The sequence below is a fragment of the Uloborus diversus genome, chromosome 4 (assembly GCF_026930045.1).
Source record: "Uloborus diversus isolate 005 chromosome 4, Udiv.v.3.1, whole genome shotgun sequence".
Lineage (NCBI taxonomy): Eukaryota > Metazoa > Arthropoda > Arachnida > Araneae > Uloboridae > Uloborus > Uloborus diversus.
In genome coordinates this window covers 105,135,619-105,157,636 of record NC_072734.1, presented here as the reverse complement: position 1 = coordinate 105,157,636, position 22,018 = coordinate 105,135,619, and the positions used below count along the sequence as shown (strand labels likewise).

At 34.5% G+C, this 22,018-nt stretch overlaps 1 protein-coding gene and 1 non-coding gene across 2 annotated transcripts in view; both read right to left on the bottom strand.

The window, feature by feature from the left end:
- Positions 1-22,018, bottom strand: part of LOC129219678 (endoplasmic reticulum-Golgi intermediate compartment protein 3-like) — a 60,689-nt gene that overhangs the window by 2,423 nt on the left and 36,248 nt on the right. Inside the window, exons 10-12 of the mRNA XM_054853954.1 lie at positions 5,434-5,498; positions 2,476-2,612; positions 1,631-1,686 (exon numbers count right to left, since the gene is read on the bottom strand). Of these exons, the coding sequence (XP_054709929.1) occupies positions 1,631-1,686; positions 2,476-2,612; positions 5,434-5,498 (258 nt within the window). The remainder of the gene's footprint in view (positions 1-1,630; positions 1,687-2,475; positions 2,613-5,433; positions 5,499-22,018) is intronic.
- On the bottom strand, positions 6,133-6,204 carry Trnap-cgg (transfer RNA proline (anticodon CGG)). Its single transcript has one exon. It is a non-coding gene; the product is annotated as a tRNA-Pro (tRNA).

Here is a 22,018-nt window from a genome sequence, read left to right as displayed (position 1 = left end):
ACCTTCAGGCATTTTTTGATGAACTCACAATCACCTCTGACTTCAGCTTATTTTTATTTGATCTTTTAGGTTCCTGTGTTTCTCTTAGCCAATACAGTACCCGCCACTAATAAAATCACTAAATTATAAAATCAGCCGCTTTTTAAAATCAAATCTAGAAGAACAGAGTCATAGCAACACCAAAACATGTTAAAACCATCCTTTAATAAAATCACTATCGCCGTTTTATAAAATCAAAATTTTGGACGTCATACGTAAAAAATTGATAAAGGAGAACCATAAAGTGAAGGAATTGTTCTCAGAAGATGAGGAAATCTCAGTGCCAAATTTACATCTTCAATGGATGTCAAAAAAGCACTTGATGACATACAATGCACTTTACAGCAAAGAAGAAAATATAATGTTGAATGTTACAAAAGAATTAGTAAACGATATTGAACCTTTGCTCTCCAATTCTGTTAATCAAACTGCAATACGCCAATATTTTAAGACCCTTGTGTTAAAGAAAAAAACCCTCTAATGTTCAGTAAAAATGACAACTGTATTTTGAAATACTTAAAACAAAAATAAATGGCGTGATACGTTTTTTAAAGTATTTAAACTTTAACACCTTTTATTTTTTTTTAAATGTAGGTATGCCGGTTAATAAAATCAGCCGCTTTATGAAATCAAATGTCCTGAGAACGAATGTGATTTTAATAAGCGGTGGTCACTGTATATTATTTCTTTATTAAATTTCAACTACTGGTGGCATTACATTAAGTTATTTTGAAACTGTCATCAGCTAAGAAAAACTAGATCCATTTACACGTGGAACTTGAACTAGGACAAAACTTAGCGATGATGATTCATGAAGAACAGTATAAGCCCCCCACACCACATTTGGTAGAATTGAATGCTTTGCTGCGAAAAGAAGGTAGCTCTAATTTCAATATTTTCAAAAGGTCCGCATTACAGCTTTAAACACCACAAATCACATAATTAAATTCCTTCAAATTTTTATGACTCCTCTTCTGCAACTGTACTAAGAAGGAGCATACAAGGGTAGTTTTTAAAATGTAAAGAAAAAAATTGATTGAATTTTCAGCTTTAATGCAGCTATTGTGAAAACATTGAAATTGGAGTTGCTTTTTTTTTTGCAGCGAGCCCATTCAGAGGCGTTGCCTTACTGCCATTGTTGCTGTAAGAGTAAGTGATCCTGTGGGAATTATTAAATTGTCTGGGGGACATGCTAGGCAATAAGCACTCTGAGCATTAGTAAGACAACTAAACCTCAGAAAAAACGGTATGATGTCCTACTGTTGTTCTGAGCCGTCAAAATGACTGAACATGCTGCTGCTGAACTCTTAAAGATTTCAGAATATTTGTGATATACATATCTAGGACAAATTTACTTGAAGTTATGTAATCCACTGTTGCATTTTTACTCAAGACAAATGCTCATAAATTTCTAAAATGAGCTTTTTAATCTTCATTTCTTTCTTAAGCTACTTTTAACTTGAAAGTACACTGCATTAAATTTTCCAAAACCGTTTTCATGCATTCCCCCCCCCCCCTTTTGTGTGTGCTGGGGGTGACAACTATGAATATAAGAAATATAGTTAAGCATTTATAGTTTTCAAAAACTTACCTGTAAATACTCCACCAACGATTGCACAAACACTGGTTAAAAAATGGAAAAAAGACCTACAAAAGTAAATAATTTATACAGGTATAAAAGTCTTACAATTCAATTAAATATGCCAAAAAATTTCCGAGAAAGAAAACAAATGCTTCTAAAATAAATTATGAAATTGAAAATTTTCATGAATAGTAATAATGGATATTAAAAAAAATCATAATAAAAAGCAAATACATATATATTTTCAATATTGCATTAAATATAAATATGAAGACTAAATAATAACATTACATTAACTTTTAGAAAGAATGAGCAATTAACTCTTTAATTCCAGATTAATCGATCTCTTGGCCTGGTCTTCTCAAAACCTTATTCAGTTTATAACAAACCACAAGTGATAGATGAAACGAAACTACTGTTTTTTTTCTGCATAGATATATATTTTCAAAAATATTTTTATACATTGGAAAACTTACACTTCAATGCTATTAATCCTGTTTATTTAAAATAAAACATCTTAAAAGAATCTTTAGCTGCAATCTTATTTAATCAGACTACAATTGTTTTAATATTCTGCCTTCAAATTCAGCACTTAGACTTCTATGATAATAAATTCTAAATAGATTTAGTTGTTAACACAAATGCCTGTACATGACAACAAGTCATTAAGTAATGAATTTGAAAATTTATATTCCTTCAGTGAGTAATTGTATTTTTCTTTCAAGATTATTGAAAACTTTATCTTGTCCAAAATAACGATTAAATATTTAATTTTTTTAGCTGCCAGCAAAAAATTTCCTTCCCGTGATGTCTAGAAAATAGTTTATTGCTTTACTTAGAAACTTTCAACTTACTTTTGTTTTTCCCCGTACTTCACCATTAAAGGAGCTAACTCATAAATGAAAAATATTCCTGGAAGTCCTTGGTCTCCAAATAGAGTAGAAACTTGCTTTTGATGGCGAGTAACAGCGAACTGATTTGTGTGCAAAGTCTAAAAAAACAGGAAAATAAATCAAAATCATGCACAAAAAATTTATTGTGCTTCTAGTTTCTGTGCACAAATAGAAAAATTAAAATTTTGTTAAAGTTCCAGACAGACGCTAACTTTGTTTCTAAAACGTAATTCATAACAGGCAAACATAAAAACATTGAACTTTTGTTTAGATATTACTAAAGTAAACCAAACCAGGGCCATACCATCCCTATGTGCAAGGTCGTGCGACGCACGACGGCACCAGAGTAAAAAAAGGCGCCGAGTTCTGCCGTTCAAAAATGCCACAAATGGGGAGAATTTCGAACCAATAAATAAAATTAAATTTTTCATAACATAAAATGGTGGTGGTAAAATTATACTGCTCATTAAGATATCATAAGCTTTATCTCTATATATTAATATATATAAAGTAACCAAATACAGGGTTCATACTCTATTTGGATGAAAAAATTCCATGACTTTTCCAAGACTTTTTCATGACTTCATGAAAATTTTCATGACCTTGTTACATGAAGAGAATAGTACTATCAAACTTGCCATTTTTTTAAAATTTTAATTTTTATTTATTTATTTATTTATTTTGAGCATTAGCAAAACTTCTATGAGAATACCCCTACCTGACTGAAAAAAATATCAGTGTACACCTAAAAAACTGAATAATTCTTACCTGTTTTTATCATATAAGTTTGTTAAGTAAAAGTTTATGGGTTTCAGTTTACAGTGAATGATACTTAAATGTTGACTATTTTTTTATAAACAGGCAGAATGATAATGATTGGGGAAAAGGCTGAATGAATCATTACTAAGTTTCAATAAATTTGCTTCAAAAGTTGCCTTTTAGTGTCAACTTGACATTTTTTTGGTTATTTAAAATAAAACCACATTCTTTAGTAAATTCATGTTTCTAAACCAGATATTTATTTAAAAAAATAAAAACATTTCATAGTAAATAAATCTTTTGATTTAAATGTACTTTTTTACTTATTTGTACATTTTCAAATGCATATAAATTAATAGGTTCAGAAATTCCAGAACATGTTTGAATAATGACACTGAATGTACCAGTGGGTCGCATGGATTAGTTTTGCAGGCCGTATATTGGGCACTACTGTTTTTGAGCATTAGAATTCTGATATTTCTGTATTCTATCGCATAACTAATGATTGTCCAAAACCTTCAACAAATTGAGATAAACACTGATAAATTTTAAAATAAAGATTTAGGTGTGATGGAAACGAACTTAGATGCAATGTTTTTTGAGATCGTTCAATTTTCCAGTTTAGATACCTTTCATGGTGCAATACTAAATCACTCAAGATTTCGAATACTCTTTTTTAGCTACTGTTACTTTTTCTCGGAACATTTTTCCATGACTGAAAATAAATTTCCATGACTTAGACTGAAAATTTCAATTTTCCATGACTTTTCCAGGTCTGAAATTTGCTTATTTTTTTCCCATGACTTTCCAGGATTTCCATGACCCGTACAAACCCTGTATATAAAGTAACGTCAAAGAAATAGTGAAAGGATGTCTGTGGTGGGCCTGCGTACAAGAGATTCTATAGCACAAACAGCTTTGAAATTTTGTACAAAATTACTTCGAGTCCTGGGGGTTTGCACCTGCACTTTTATTTTATTTTATTATTTTTTTTTACAAATTCAGTTTTTTTTTTTTTTTTTTTTTGTTATTAATTTTTTGAGCTAAAATTTCACAACAATTGCCTGTGAAAGGGATGAAAGAGTTCTCCACACTCCTTAACATTTGATGTCGTTCAAAAGAGATTTTCTTTCTGCATTAAACCAAGCTTGACCCAATTTTCTCGAATAGTTAGAACATCAAATATAAGGGTTTCTATTTTAAAGGAAAGTCCTAGGCTCAACTCATTTCAAGCTCGGAGCTAAAGAGCAAAATATATTACTAAAGACCACGAACTTGAGAGTGACTTTTCAAACAAAACTGCGGTTTTGCATCCTCTAGCCAGTTAACCCCTTTTAACTTGTGCAAGTTGGTACAAGTTGATTTGGAACTCGGGAAAAGGGTGCTCTTCAAAGCTTTTTTTTAATACGTCAGTTGTGCATGTTTCTATCAAGTTCTTTTTGTGCTAGGGTGAGAGCAAAATTGGATCGGATTGTGCTCTAATTATGAGCTCTTTACTTAAACTCCATTTCCTATAGAAGGGAGAGCAGGGTTTTCATTTTGTTCAAAATGGAACTCAAAACTTATTTTTTCTAAACAACTGAAATCTTTGCGAATCAAATAAGATCCCGGAGCAATCTTCGGGGGTTGGTGAGCGGCAAGGAGAAGGGGGCGGAGTCCCCTTGTATTTTAAAATTTGTGTCGGGAAACATATTAAATTTATTTGTTCTGAACTGTAAGTTGATTGTGTCAATCAGTTTATTAGCATAAATGTGTTTATTATGTAATATACATTATATATGAATTTGCTTTTAATGCTATTAAAAAAAAAAAAAACTTATGTTTCAAAAAGTGCATTTAAGTCTACATTTAGGCAAGGCACTTGGCATGCAGTCCTCTATGTATGTGAAGCTGCTTAGCTTCTAAATAAATAAAGTCTGCATTTTGATGAATCACAAAATTTCCGCACATTGTTTTTCAATAAATTAAATGTCAAGTATTTTTCCTATATTATATTTGTCAACTATATTTGCATCAAACGCTACTGCATAAAGGCACTCAAAAGCCATTTGCACGACGACGCCGATCAGGCTTGGCGCGGGCCACTATCAAACAGACTTTTGTTAATAAACTCATGACGTAAATAATTTATAAAATTTAGATAGATTAACATTTTCTTACCTGACCATCAGCTCGTGCATACATTGTTGGGACAATTTTCACATAATACTGAAACATCATAGCACCTAAAAACAAATAAATAAATAAATAGAAACAAATGTTTTTTATACTATTAGAATTTCGTAAACAAGACAAATGTAGTAAGGAATGGGTTAATATCTTCAAGAAAAAACCATAGATGGCAGCACTTGTTCATTTCTAACACGAATCGATTCAGGAAAAAATATTAATGCAGTACTAAAAGATTTTGTTGGGGGTAAAAACAGGTCTGACATTTAAGGGGGTCAGGAAGGGGTAATTGATTCCCTCTGGCTTTGATTAATCAATGTAAATCCATATAGTGTTTTGCGGTTTTTCATTTTTTTCTGCAATGAGTATATACACCTTTTGACCAAGAAAAAATATTTGGAACGACGGACATGGTATCTAATGTGAAACTCTAGTTTCACATTTGTTTAGTTTCACGTAGTGTTTTCGTTTTTTTTTTTTCATGATAAGTACTGAATCAATATGGAAAAAAATGCAATTCATCAGAAAAAAAAATCAATTCTTTCTTCGCAGATATTAAAGCTACAATACTGCAGGTCGAATGGGAAAAAGAATCATACGTGAACAATATCATACAAGACCAATATACAAAGGCCAATCATAAAAGAACACCAATATAGTATGCAAAAAAAGTAAGCTTTCTTTAAAATGGGGCTCAGCCGGGATTTGAACCCGGGACCTCTCGCACCCGAAGCGAGAATCATACCCCTAGACCACTGAGCCACCGACTACAACTGACAGAGAATCAAAGACATTAACGCGTAAGATAATAAATTTTGATTTACTATTGAAAGATTTAAATGATTGTGAAATGGTTGAAAATTATTCCAGGAGATGAAATGTTTCATATCTCCACAATGAAAAAGCAGTGCATGATGAGACCCGACAGTCTATCAGATATTTTAATATTTAATTCGCGTTAAGTTCAATACTAAAGTAAGTATCAGAACTCTCTTTTTCTGGTGAGCTGCATTCTGCTTTTACAGTAGAGTTATAACAGAATAATATTTAAAACAAAAAATGGCATCATGCACAAATCGAAAATTAATAGACTAACTGAGAAAACTAGAGCAATATAAATATTAAAAAACGGAAGTTTATCTCTGCTACTGTATACATCGAGAAGAGATAAAATATTATAATTCCTGCTCTGAGGCATAAACGGCACAAGGCAGACATGCAGACCCGACTTTTCCAATTTTTCTATGAGGAAATCACTCATCGTAAATGAAACCAAAAAAAAAAAAAAAAAAATTAATTTGAACTTTGATATCTTGAATTCAAATTATGTTTTTCGCAATCACGAGTGTGTGTATGTAGGCATGAGTGTTTGTGTGTGTGTGTGTGGGGGGGGGGGTATGTTTGTTTGTGTGTGGGGGTATGTGCATGTGTGTAGGCATGTGTGAGTGGGTAGTTGTGTGTATGTGTTTGCGTGGGGTGGGTATATGTATGTGTGGGTAGTTGTGTGTGTATGTGTTTGTGTGTGTAGGTGTGTGTTTGGGTGTGTAGATGTATGTGTGCAGGTGTAGGTGTGTGTGTAAGTATAGGCAAGTAAGTGACGCATCCTGGAAACGGTTTTCGCTCTAGGAACAGCATCGTGAGGCGGCCGGCCGACGGGTGGTGCTGGCGGGGGGAAAATAAAATCATAGGAATTCAAAACTGTCAAGTGAGAACAATAAGCAATCGTGATTGCTCAAAAAAACAAATTGACGCCCACTGTATGCATACTTTTTCAACATTTTCTAAAATTGAGAGGGGGGATTCCCCCCCCCCCCCACTCAGGTTACCCCTAAATGACAGATTCGGTGTCTCAGAATGAGATAGATCCCTTCAAAGACAGAAAGAAATACTATTTAAAACACCCCTCCTCTTGAATTTTCAATGGTGCAATCTACGCCATCGTCCCGCCCGGGGTCTGAAAATGCGTTTTTTAATAGTATGTTAGTGTGTTGTAGAAAATATGTTTCACCACGTTGCGTATGGGGGATCACCAGTGGCGGATTTACTAGGGGCGGTGGTGCCGACCGCCCCCTCCGTGACCGTTATTTTCTGAAACCAATAATATGGAATTGAAAAAATTACTAGCAATCGCTAATATTTTTAATCTAGTAAATTCTACAAATTTGCTTTTTAATTTTAGACAGTTTAGTGTAGTCGAGGATGGACAGCGATACCCACTTTTTATTTTGAACCTACGCTCGCCCCCTCCCCCTTTCTTTGAACTTAAATGATTTTTATGTTTTTTTGTATGTCTTTCCAATTTATTTTTCTAGGACTACACTACACTGGTATAATAAGACAATGCTATGATTTAGAACAATTGATCTCAATCACACACTTTTTTTGTGAGGAAAAAAAAAAAAAAACAGCAGACAGCATTGACAAAAAGATTTTTCTATTTTTTTTCTCAGCACTTCAACCAAAGCTTTACATTGATGTGCTTAGAGTTGAATTATAACTCTATATATCTAAATGCCGAAAAAGAACCATTTTTGCGGTTTAAATAAAAATCTTCTTTAAAACAATTAAAAGATGAGGCAAAAACGGATTTCATCAAACTTCGAAAAACATCATTTAAAGTTTTTTCATTGCTATCAGCAAAAAATAAACAAACAAATCACATTTTATCTATTCAAAATATTGCTTAAAAAATTGGTTTCTTGAATTTTTTAATGCTTCGCACGGGTCAGCTAGTCAAGCAAAATTTCTCAAAGCAAAATTTATAGTAAGTCGCATAAATATGCTAAATTTTAAAAGTTTACTGAAAACTTTGAAAATTTAACTGAGTACCGATTTCCCAAAAGCATTGCATAGAAAAAGGGAAGTTAGTGCACAGTTGTGTCTTCTCTTGACAATATCCTTCATTTGATTGCAAAATTCGAGCCATAGGTGGGCAGGCAACCGTGCGCAGATACAGAGAAGGGGCAATAAGAGCAATTGCTCCTTCCGAAGGATAAAAGGGGGCTTTCTATAAGGGGTACCAATGGCGACCACTACTGCCCCCCCCCCCCTCGCCTGCCACCTACAAGCTTAAACAGACCTTATACAATCAGAATTATTTCAGAATAAAATAACTATATTAATAAGATACACCTTCAAATATAAAATTATATTTTTCAATAATCGCGGAAACGGGGGGGGGGGGGGGGATAGGGAATTCCTCCACCCTGCGGATCAAACATACATGATTCCGAACTAAAATTCCATAATTTTTCCACTTTACAACATTTTTTTCGGTAGATAGTGAAGATCCCTAATGAACTAACTGCTCGGTTTTAGATCAGAGAGGGGTCCAGAGCTCGTATCACGGGTAGCAAATTCAAGCGTGGTTCCAAAACACAAATCCAAAAGCAGGTCTCTCCTTGAAAAGACTAAAGAGAGCCTTAAGTTGCATTTTTAGGACTTTAATTTTGGAAAATTTTCTTGGGTGAACCGTTGCCGATCTTTAGACTTTTATTCCTTCTTTCTTACGAAGTCCATAAAGATGGCTCTAAAATGTTTAATCCGGGGACAGCCCACAAACCGTCTCTTCTTCTAACGTCATCAATCATTGCCTAAAAAAAATTCATTTCTACTAAATTTTCGAAAATTTTTACGGCGAAGGCTGTCGATATTCCAGACATTACTACCAAAGCTAGTCTATATTACGCCTTTAAGTTTTGGTTATCAAAATATTTCCAAGATACCCAACTCCCCCCCCCCCTCATTTAATGTCTTCAGAAATAGACTAAAATTGTGTTTTTAAAACTTTAGTTACGAAGAATTTTCGGAAGAGAATATTCATTCCCTAACGTAGTCACGGATAGCTTAAAATTTCGGTTTTAGATAGTTCCATGGAACCAAGACATCCTTCTTTTCCAAAGCCAGCCTGAAATTGACTTCAGTTTAAAAAAAGAGCACCCTGCCCCCCCCCCCCCCCGCAACCTTTTTTTCCCTATCGTTTTTAAACAATGCTTAAAGTTGCGTTTTTGGGATCGCCTGAGTTAACTTTTACGATGTTAGGGCATCCCGCTCACGTCAGCGTCATTAAAGGTAATCAATAATTGATGTTTCAAACTTTAGTTTCAAAAATAGCCCGAGTTTCTTAGTCACCAAAGATTTTCTAAAATTGCGTTTTAAGAAATACCTGTCTGAGATCCCACAAACCCTTCCTTCCGCAGCCTAAAACTGATTTCAGTTTCGAAAAAGCATTTCATTGGGAACCTCTAATCATCTTTCCACTATCGTTAACAAACATAGCCAAAAAATGTGATTTTAAAACTACAGTGTTATGAAATTTCGAGAGAAAAGTCGCCAAAACCCAACCCTTGCCAAAGACTTTATGCCTTAAAACTTCACTTTCGAAAATTTTGAATGAAGAAGAGAAAAGACCATATCCTCTCCCTCTCGTTCCACTATCAAAGGTAACTTGCAATTGGTTTCTTCAAAGTTCAATGTCGAAAAATTCCCGGGCACAGCCCCGAACCTCCCCTTTCCTTAAACATTAACAAAGATACCCAAAAACGTGTTAAAAAAATTTCAGTTTCGGGAAATTTCCGGGAAGAGCCGCCACCCGTTCTAAGATTACCAAAAGCAGCTTAAAATTAACTTAATAGTAAAATTGCAAATAAAATTTCGATTTTCGACACCAATTTTGAAAGTTTCGCAGTGGAAGAACTGAACCTACCCGACTCTCTTCTTCTAACACCACCAAAGATTTTTTTTTCTTTCTTTCTAATGGGGCTGCGCGTAGTGGCTACTAACCATTTGCAATGCCGCACAGTCATACGACATGGGCACTAACGATTTTTTGCATTTCGAAAATCTACTGACAGGCCACTGCGGGTCCCCGGGACTAAGGAGTAGGACGCCACACCACCAACGATTAATTAAAACTACTTTTCATACTTCAATTTCAACAAATTTCTGGGGAGATCACACAATCCTCCAACTTTCGTCTTTCCTATGATGTCATCGAAGGCGAACTAAAATACGTTTTTAGGAATTATTTTTGGAACCTATTATTTTCTTCTAAGCAACAAATTGTACACACAAAGTGTTCCTCATTATAAAACGCTTCTTACGTTTTATAATGTTATCTGTTTCTTTCTTTCTTTTTTTTTTTTTAAACTTGATACAGAAAATTTGAAGGAAGATGGATAAGGGCGTTAAGTATTAAGCAAAGTATAAAAAATTCTCTAGAGGGGTGGCGCATTAAGACTTTGCACACGGACCGTCAACACCCTAGGATCCGTTCTGTTTACAGACTTTCAAATACAAAGTTCGCGTAGAAAGAGCCTTTTCCTATCATTTTATGGCCTACAATTAGAACAAAAAAAAAAAAAAAAAAACTTCAGTCAAATTTCATAAAAATTGACCGACCGGTCTTAGCTTTAGGTAAGTCACAAACATACAGAAAGACATATCCTTACATACCAACTTACAACTTTATTATTAGTAGAGACAATTCTTCGGCAATTTAATTACTTTAGTTCTCACGCTATTGTGTTTCACAACTTTAATCCATGTTACTTTTAATGAAACAAAGATTTCAAGCGAAAAAAATTGAAGCATTTCTACATTCCAAATCCAATAAAGTACAACACCTTCATTTTAGGTATACAGAGAAAATTCTTATTTTTTCACGATAAATATAGATCTTGTTGAATGTAATCGCTTTCTCTATTGGTTTAAAAGAAATAACTGTGCTTATTTCTTATTGGAAGAGACATTTGCAGCTTTCCACGGAGTTCGCGAAATCTCTTCTTAAATCCACTATCGGACTTTGGAGAAAGCTTATTGCTATTTGAGAAACATCATTGGATACTGAAAATCTGCCCTCTATTCTATTTAAAGAGCCGCAGTCTTGTTTATCGGGCTTCACTACTTTTCTCTATGTCTTGCTGTATGTGTGTCCCCATGTTTCGTATTAAACATATTTGTTTATGTTCAGCTGTCTGAATCTCTGCTTTACACAACCTTTCAACAGATCTAATGCAGATTTTTGCTTATGGGGAGCAATGCTAAATTTTATAATTTTTGCAATACGTTAATATTTTAATTTCAAAGACTATCTGAAGTAATGTTGGTGCAAGTGCATTAATTTCAAAGACAATCTCATTTAATTCAACCACTATTTAATTTAAGGTTATTAAATAAAAAGAGTACTAATCGCTTTTTTTTTTGCAATGAAAAGTATACGCATCATTTTAATTCGAACTACCACCTCAATGAAAATAAAATCAATAACGTCAAACAAGCACAAAATAACGCATTTCGGGGTAACAAGGTTCTTTTTTTCAATGCAAAAGTAAATGAGTTTTTGGATATCTTACTCAGGGGCGCCCCGAACTTAAATATTTGGGATTGTGAAAATTCTCAATTTGCCGAATGAAACTCCAAATCTTGCCGAATGGAACTCCAAATCTTGCCGGATGGAACTCCAAATTTCGCCGAATGAGGATAAATTTACCGAATGGGGCTCCACATTTTGCCGAATTCTAAGACAAAATTTGCCGAATAAGGTACTTTCTGGAAGGACACAGTGACCTCCCATAATTTGTAGCAAAGGAAAGCGCTATACCACACACCCCAAAACGTTTATGGGAGTTAAGTGTCTCCAATGGTACCTTTTCCGCGCGACTCATCATCGAAAATAAAAACATACTATTTTTACTAATTTTGGCTAAAAACATTTAAAAGCAGCATTTTTTCGAAACTTCAACACAGCCCCTGGTGTTTTGCATTTAAAACCTGTGCAGCAGCACCAAGTACTATATCACCTGCTTATCAATAAGAGAGAACAAACTCTGTAAAAGTTGCTTTGCTGCCAGCGTAGTGTCAATGCAGGGAAATCCACTTTACCTCGCTACAGTTTTACGGACAAGCAGTGGGTTTTTTCCTGCCGTTCATGCACAGTAGGGTGGGCCAAAAAACAACTTTTTTTTTTAATTTCGATGATGGGTAGTGCGGAAATTTAAAATTTTTATACGCAATAAGTAGTTAATTTATGACACCCATCTAAAAATGCATCACATGTGCTAAAACAATAGAATTATGGCAAAGAAAAATGGCGAAAACAAAATTTTTACTAGTTTAGAATTTTTATTGAAAACGTGAAAAAAATTGAAAATTGACAAGGCTTCTACTCATTTGTAGCAAAGGAAAGAGCTATACCACACACCCCAAAACTTTTATAGGAGTTAAGTGTCTCCAATGGTACCTTTTCCGCGCGACTCATCATCGAAAATAAAAACATACTATTTTTACTAATTTTGGCTAAAAACATTTAAAAGCAGCATTTTTTCGAAACTTCAACACAGTTGTGGCAGATCAAAGAATTGTCAGAAAAAATTCAAATTTTTTATGTGCACTTTGCTCTACCAATGGCACCTTTTCCGCACTACTCATCATCGAAATAAAAAAAAAGTTGTTTTTCGGCCCACCCTAATGCACAGCCCACCTGTTAAATTACCTTTTAATACAGGGGTTCCCAACCTGTAGGTCGATACCCCCAATGGGGCCACGAAGGATTTCTTAGGGGATCGCGACATCATCCCTATATTTAAAAATATATTATTGCATAGTTGAAAAATTAAAATACCATAGGGGGAAATATCAGTTTAGAGGAGCATCAATACTTGAGCGCAATGGTGAATTCAGGAAAAGGGATATGGGAACTACAGCAACCCCTGCCCCTCTCAAGCCAGAGTACCTGATCTAAGAACATCCTCTAAGATTATCATGAGCTTTGGTTTAGGAGCTTCAATCTCTACAAATTTCCACGACCGAGTACCGAATACCATCCCTCTAACATTATCAAAAATCGTCTAAAATTTCGTTTTTGAACTTCAATTTCGAATAATTTCTGTGAGAAATTCTCTAAGCCCCAACCCTTGTCCTGAAAGGTGTCCTGCAGTTGCATTTTTAAAGCTTAAATTTGGAAATATCCTGGGGAAGAGCCACGCACCCCTTCCCGTCCTCAAACCTCATCAAAAATAGACAAGAAATGGATTTTTAGGATTTTAATTTCGAAAAAAATTTTTAGGGGAATGCCTGCTGTCCCTCTTCACATAATTAAAGATCATATTAAATTTCGTTTTTAGAGCTTAAATTTCAAAAAGAGATCCGGGTGAGGGTCGCCGAACATATTCCCTTGACATCAAAGGCAACTTACGATTCTGGTTTTTAGACTTAAATTTCGAAAAAAACTTTTGGGAGTACCCGAGATCCTCTCTCCCGCACACATTCTTAAAACTCGTTTAAAATTTCGTTTTTGGGACATCAATTCCGAAAAAAAAAAAAAAAAAAAAAAAAAAAAACTCGGGGGGGGGGGAGAAGCTCCGAATCCAAACCTTATTCCTAATGTTTACTAAGATGGCCTATAATGGCGTTTTTAAAACCTCAAACTCAAAAATTTTTCTGGGGAAAGGTCACCTGAACCCCTTCTTTTTCCTAAATTTCAACAAAGATAGTCTACAACTGAGCTTATTTAGAACATATCATTTTCATCTTCGAAAAATTAGAGAGCATCCTTATCCACTTCCCCCTCTTCCATCGTTAAAAAATCGTTTAAAAACTTCATTTTTAGGACTTTGAGAAATTTCAAAGGCAAGTCTCCGAGCTTGAACCGTTCATAAAAGCCAATGAACGTCTCCTTTTTTGAACATCACCAGAAATCGTGTAAACTGCAATTTTAGAACAACAATTTCGTACAATTTCCGAGGGAGGACCACCGTGAATGTTACGCTTACGACTGCAGATTCATATATTGTTAATTCTCTTTTTTCGCTCATGCAACGCAATTCTCTTAATTTGATTGTTCATAATGCTAGTAATGACACCTCCTCCTCCCCCCTCCAAATATAAATCTGGACTCTTTCTCTCTATCTTGCTATACACACATTTGAAAAAAAAAAAACGGAGGATCTTCCAAACGCCTCCCTTCCAATTTTTTGATCTCGCGACGGCCTTGTTAAAAGAAAATGCTTTATTCACTTCATTGAAAGTTGGATAAAACCAAATCCTGCATTCGCCACTGCTATGCCGCAAGAATTTTGAAAGTGCCGAAATGTATGTTTAACATTATCGACTATTTTTTTTAAATATATTTCTGCATTTATTGTAGAAATAAAATACATATATATATAAAAAAAAAACACACACACACACATTAAGTTGAAATACAATATTTCAACCACATTGAGTTATACTTAGGTGGTCGCAGATTTCTTAGTTGGTGAAAAGGGGCTTGCGACGTGAAAAAGGTAAGGAACCACTGTTTTAATAGATTAACCAACTTATCTTATTCTATTTCATGTCAGTTTTCTACAGAACATTGTTTTAGGAGAAAATACAGTGGCCGCGGCTTATATGAATCACGTTTGCTCTAAACAGTTTTGATTAAAGCTGCAGATTCAATAAAGCGGCTTATTCAATCAAGCCGGATTTTGTTCTGTGTTAGGCAATTTGACTCAATAAAGCGGCTTATTTAATTAACCACTGATTCATTTAACCGGCCTCCACTGTATCAAAACATCTTGCCTTTGAAACATACACAAGGAAAAAACTCGAAAGTTAAGAACATTTGCTAACATTCGCTTAATATTATTTAGCATAGAGGGAAAAAAAAGTTAACTTACTTTATACATGATAAAATAACATCCTGTTAGCATCTCAGTTTTCACAAAATTATTTTATTTTGTGTTGAAATGAAAAACATCTATTGTTTGGAATCATCATCCAACCGATATTTAGCGGGAGTCGGTGGTTTTAAACTCACCGAAGTCATGACTATTTCACCCAGCTGATAACAATGATTTTAAATTCATATCCACAGTTCAATAAAACAGTAAAAATTTTCATTTTAGGCGCCACACATGACAATTTATTTTTTAGAGATTATCGCTTTTGAAGAGAAATTCGGTATGGCATGGCTGCTCCACGTATCATTTTGAGATGAGCAACGCAATTTTTCAATTTAAAAAGAAAATCAGACTAAAACTAACAATAACTAAAGCGAGAAAACTCCTTATCTTGAAATATTCTAAAAGTACATTTTTTCTGAAAGCTCACAACAATGATTAAAAAATTTATAATATATTAGTTAATCTAAAATTTAAAAGAGTTTTACTTTTCAGTTTCGAATGCTTTGAAAGAAAGATATTCCATTTATTACAGCTGTAAACAGATAGGTGCCATTCTGTTTTTTTTTTGCAAATCAACAACTTTATGATCTTAATTGGCAGCTTAAGTTCTCAACAATAAAAGAAATTTAAAATGCTATTTAAAAAGTTTACACATGCGACATACATTAATAACATGTTCGGATAAAATTAGAAAATGTTCATGATTGAAAAAAAATTAATTAATTCTTACAAGTGACTGGCTGAGCTGTACGAAGTATTCCCACGCGGCAGCAGGAATTCAAAAATCCGGAGTTTTAAGAGTAATTTTTCGGAAAGCAGCCAAAATGTGACTTGTTTGTTTCCTTTTTGATGATGGAGATGAGCAAATCTTTAAAATCGATGTCTTATTTTTGAAGTTCGATTAAGTATTTTGGTTATGGCGCACCCACAAAAAACACCCTCAAGAAATAATTTTTATGATTCTGTGTAGAGATCCTAAATACGGAGACATTGGACAGCTTCGGAACGGCGGCCATCTTATGTCCAAAGATGTTCACTCCCCGTAGACCGTAATGCATCTTCTGACCCAAATACCACTGTACATTGTATCGAAAAAATTAGAAGCTAGTTATGATATTATGAAATACAATATGCAGATCACAAATATGCGTTTGTTTTCTATCTTTATGAACAAGTATTTGAGAAAATATTTTTTCTTTCTAAGCGCTATGACGATATGAAACTATTGGCATCGGATTGCCAGACTTAGTGCTCACTCCGTTTAATGAAAATACGAGGAGAAGAAATAATAAGTCTGTTCTTAGAAGATTTCATGTCCTATGTTCCGCGAGAAAGCTAGAAATTCACACAGCGCAGCATTTCGAGCTGACAACACTTGGACTAAACATGGCGGAGAGCGGCACGCCGTTGTCCAATCTCTCCATATAGGATCTCTAATTCTGTGATGTACTTACTATGTTAAAAGAAATGCTTTTTTACTGATTAAAATGCAACATCACAACAATGGGTCAGAATCCTGCTTCCTACGGGTTACGATTATACAGGATTAGCATAAAAGAACATCCTGGTTTTAAAAATTTGTACAGTAAAACTTGTTAAGTTGACCGCTATTTTCAGGCACAGAATTAGATTTTATCATATAATTCAACCTCCAATAGTTGACCACCTGTTTAAGTTGACCGCAAAGGTAGTGCACCACAAGTGGTCAACTTACACAGGTTTCACTGTATTTTATAAACTATTACATTTAGCACCATAAACATTGTCTTTGACAAAACACCATAAAATGAAAAAAAAAAAAAAACAAACAAACATGAGGTTAGGTTTGGGGATCTGGCTGGCCAACGCATACAGGGTAAATCACAATCACCTGCAAGGCCAATCCACTTTTGTGGAACGTCAGTGGCACAGCAAAGTGGGTGAGGGGTAACCCCCCCCCCCCCCCCAAGAGGGCTCGGTTTTAACAATGTTACCAATCCTAATTCAGTAGTCAATACACGTGTAAGGACTGTTGTGACCAAAAAACCACTTCCCAAAGGAATCTCTGGCTGCGCTTCTAGCGTAGAAAGTGCAAGCTTAGTTACGTGCGTTCAAAAACTTTGACAACTTATCTTTATTTTTATTTATCATTTATAGTGGTAAGTGTAATAGTTAGTGAAATATAAATTTTTAAAACCGGGATATTCTTTCATGTTAAACCTGTATATTCGTGGAAATTTGGATTAGAATTTATCTGGGCAAAATTAGTCATATTTGTATCACACAAATTGAACGGAATAGCATTTGCCCTCCCTCCCCAGTGCTTTTATAACTGCCCCCTGCCCCAATGCTCCATTTTCAGGGTTGGCAACATCCAAATGCGTTTTTCGCGGACCCATACTTTTCTGAAAAACTCCCATAATTGTATCGCAAAAATTGAATGGAAAACCACTTGCCCCCCCCCGCCCCCGCAAAGTTATAATTACTCCCGCCTTCTGCCCCCTGCAGAATTTTTGGGGGTAGCAGCATCCTAATTTGTTTTCCTTGTGCAAATAACTTTTAGAAAAACTAACTCCCATAATCGTAGCACAAAAATTGAATGGAAAACAACCTGCTCCCACCCAACGCAGTTATAACCGTCCTCCTGCCCCCTGCACCATTTTCAAGGTTGGCAACATCCAAACTCGATTTTCTTGTACCAATATCTTTCAGAAAAACTAACTCCCATAATCGTATCACAAAAATTGAATAGGAAACCACTTGCTCCCAAGTGCACTTATAACCGCTCCCCTTCACTATTTTCAGGGGTGCTAACATCCAAATCCATTCTCCTCGTGCCAGTACCTTTCAGAAACACTAACTCCCATACTAAATTGTATCACAAAAATCGCATGGGAAATCATTTGCTAGCCTAATTATTGAAATCTTCTGGCTTTTGAGAATAGTAGAATTTTGTAGTAGCTATTACATGAGCTGTTATATGTTAGATTCAAGAATTTATAAGATAGATACAGAAGAAAGTTTCGTGAAATGGCCACAACATACAACTTTTTACTATAGTAGACAAATTGAGGCTTTGCTTATCTTCATTTAGTTTTGATATCAGAGACATTGCAGAGTTTTCCCAAGGACAGAAGAAGTTTTTTTTTTTTTTTTCAATGTATACAACACATTAAAAAAAAGAAAGAAAAAAAAACACAGCCTGTAAAAGTGTTTGTGGTTAGTTGTTCTGATTGACTACTTACCAATAAGTAGAACGCAATTAAAAGTTTAATACACTAACTTAATTTTAACACTAATCAACTAGGAAAAAAAATTAAATAGTAACAATAATAAATTTCTTACAGATGAAATTTTTTCTTTTATTTTTTAGATTCTACAAATCTTGTTTTAAAGTTGCTAGTTAAACTACAGACTAAAATAGCTTAGCGAAGAACTGTCAGAGGCTAGTGTTGTCAGTCATCAAATTGCGGCAGGGCTATGCTGATCGTTCCAAGGTACAATGCCCTTCCTACCATTAATTGCTTGAGAAGAGCTAGTTTTCCCATATTCATTACCAAGAATAAAAACTTCTATCTCACCAATGCCCCTCCCCCCTTCAATGCACACTATTCCTTTTGAAGAATTTTTTGGCATTTTAGGAGCAAAATAATATACTCCAGACAAGGGCGGATTCAGCTTCTGGTTCTGGAGGGGGTCAGTTCCCGAGGGGTGGTCATAAGTTTTTTTTTGGGCCAAAATGGGAAGGGGGTGGGGGTCTGGGCCAAGATATCCCTGACAAGGGGGAGGAAAGGTGTAACAAGAAGTGTGACATCACTCATTTTCTTTTAAATAAAAACATTTTCATAACTATATGTTTATGCAATACCGCATGGCATGTGAGACGAGGAGGGAAGTAGATAAGGTGAAGTGTGACATCTTGTGACAAAGGTGGAAGGTAGGTTACAAAAATCTTTTAAAAAGGGCGACATTATTCATGAACAAACCTTAGCACAAAACAAGCAAGAAATTCTTTCAATCGAAACAGGGTGTCTATTCCAGATCAGCTTTCAACTTCCTTGACTTTTCCACCTGATGTTCTTATTCTGGCAACATTAAATTTCCAGATATCAAAAAGTTAATGTATTTTTAAAAATTATCATTTAAATAGATATGGGTTAGAAATTGGCTCACTGGTAGGAAGCAAAGAGTAGTTGTGAGAGAAAATCATTCTAAATGGAGTGATGTTTTAAGCGGGGTTCCTCAGGGATCAGTTTTAGGGCTTCTTTTGTTTATTATCTTGATGAATGACATCAATAAAAATATTTCTGGAAGCATTAATTGTTTTGCTGATAATGTAAAAGTTATGGGGATTGTCGAAAATGAAGACCAATTAAAACAACTTCAAGAGGATCTAGATCATATTACTAAGTGGGCAGGTAAATGGGGTATGGCAGTTAATGTAGGGAAATGTCAAGTGCTACACTTAGGTCATGGAAATAAGCGTACGAGATATCGTTTACAGGGTTCAGTCATTAATCAGGCAGAAAAATGTTATGTATCTGGGTATCTTAATAAATCAGAACTTCAAGTTTAGTCAAGCAGCATTGCTAGTAACAAAGCCAGCAAAATGCTTGGGTTTATCAATAGATCTATTTCAAACAAATCTAAGAAGGTTCTTCTGCCTTTATATAGGAGTTTAGTAAGACCTCATTTAGAGTACGTTGTTCAGTTTTGGTCGCCTTATCTGAAGAAAGATATTTTTGTATTGGAAAGGGTTCAAAGAAGGGTAAGTAGATTAGTAAGGGGACTTTCAGATTTAGGTTATGATACCAGACTTAATAGGCTTAACATGTGTAGCCTGGAGCAAAGGAGAGTCAGAGAGGACATGATTCAGTAATTTAAATTTATCAAAATGAAAGGTGTAAATGGATCAAATTTTTGCAGGGAAAGCAGGATGAGGGATCATTGTTTTAAGCTATTTAAATCTCAGGCTAACTTGGAAATTAGGAAAAACTACTACTTTAGTAGGGTCATGGTCACTTGGAATAGCTTACCAGAAGAGGCGGTAATGAGCAAGGGATAGCTTTAAGATGGCCATTAATCTCCATTGAGGAATAATTAATTGACTAGGACCAGCCTAGCTGGGCCCAGAGCCTGTTGCTGGTCGTCACATTTGTATTTGTAAAATATTTCCTTCCATTGATTTATACATATCTTTTTACATTCTTTTAAAATTATTATAAAATTCTATCAATATACAGTAAACTCTCGATAATCGATGGTTGGATTGTCCGAGGGTCTTTTCACATTTTTTTTTTCAACCTTGTATTATTGTGTGCTTTTAGATTTTGGATACATTTTTATATTAAATGTTAATAGATACAACGTAGCAATGTTTTTAGTTAGAATTTAAATGCATGTGTGAGTGTTATTAATATTTTTTAGCTTGTACACACTAAGTATCGTTTACCTACGATTCGAATTATCCGCGGTTACTGTACCACCCTATTCCGCGAATAATCGGGAGTTTACTGCATTAAAATTACTCTATTTCATTTTTTAAATTTCAAGTTTCAAATAGTAGCTTCAACACTCAATTTCCATGATATAATTTTGTCTGATATAAAAATTTTAATTATTAAAAAGAAATTGAAATTGCTTATCTCAAAAAGAAATAAATCCCATTTTAACGAAGTAAGCAGCAAAAGTCTTGTTTTAGTAGAGACTTTGGTTCTCCCCAATTCAAATTATATAGGACTAGATCAATACAGTCGAATCATGCTACAACGTAATTCGACTTAAACAAAATGGCTATAACGCGCGTTTTTCACGAATTTTAGAGCTAACGCGATTTTTACGCCCACAACATGCAGATTTTTAGCAGAAGATTAATTCTTCACTTTTTCTTGTTCTTCCTCTTCTTCTGACGCAGTGTAAGGGGAAGACTAATGACAATCTGATTGGGCAGCATAAATCATCACCGTCTTCAAATTTTAAGTTACAAACATCATTACTGTACCTACTGTACAGTACTATTATTAGTGCTGCAATTTATTATTCACTACATACTATATATACCATACTATTTTAATTTATGCCTCTTTCTTCCATTGATTTTGCACATTGTAATGTTGAGTAATACAATTTTTTAATGCAGTAAAAAATTCACTTGTTTATATAAGAAATGGTTTAAAACAGTTTGAGAGTTTACAAAAATGCATAAAATAACCAAGTTTGTTTACACAAAATGTGTGAGCACTTCCTTTTCCACAACGCGAAATTTCGAATTACGCGAGGGGTCTTGGATCTTTTCCCCTTGGGTAAGTCGAGACTCAACTGTATTCATAACATTAGTACAATGAAATTCTCTAAACAGTGAAATTATTCCTCAGCACCCCCTGGTTAAAATGGGATTTGATTGCTATAAAAATACTCTAGAGTTAAGCAAAGTAAAGGCAATGCTTTGTGTTTAGTTTTTAAACAGTAAAAAACCAATCCTTTCTTTAGGAATTAAAAATTACCTGACTTTTTTCAGATATTAATAAATTTCCTGACTTGTTCAGTTGGCTGAAATTTTCCCTGACTTTTCCAGGTTTTCAAGTGGGTAAAAATGGATTTAAATAAGGAAATAATTATGTATTATAAGGACAAATGCATATAGGTTTTACATGTACAAAAGCAATTTACTTTCATGCACTTGAAAGTAGTAATTCAGTCTAGTTTATTTTTTAAATTTCTTCTTAGCATACCTGAGGTACGGGATAGGGTCACTCATCAACACTTTGAGATCTTTGTAACTGAAGCAACTAAAATATTGCATTTAAAAAACTTTAAGCATGCAATAATTGGAGAAATTCTGACATTTAGAAAGTCAAATAATGTGTTCGTTTCCTGCATTAAACATAGGCAGCTCGCACAGAGGAAGGGGGGGGGGGGGGTGAAGCAAGTGC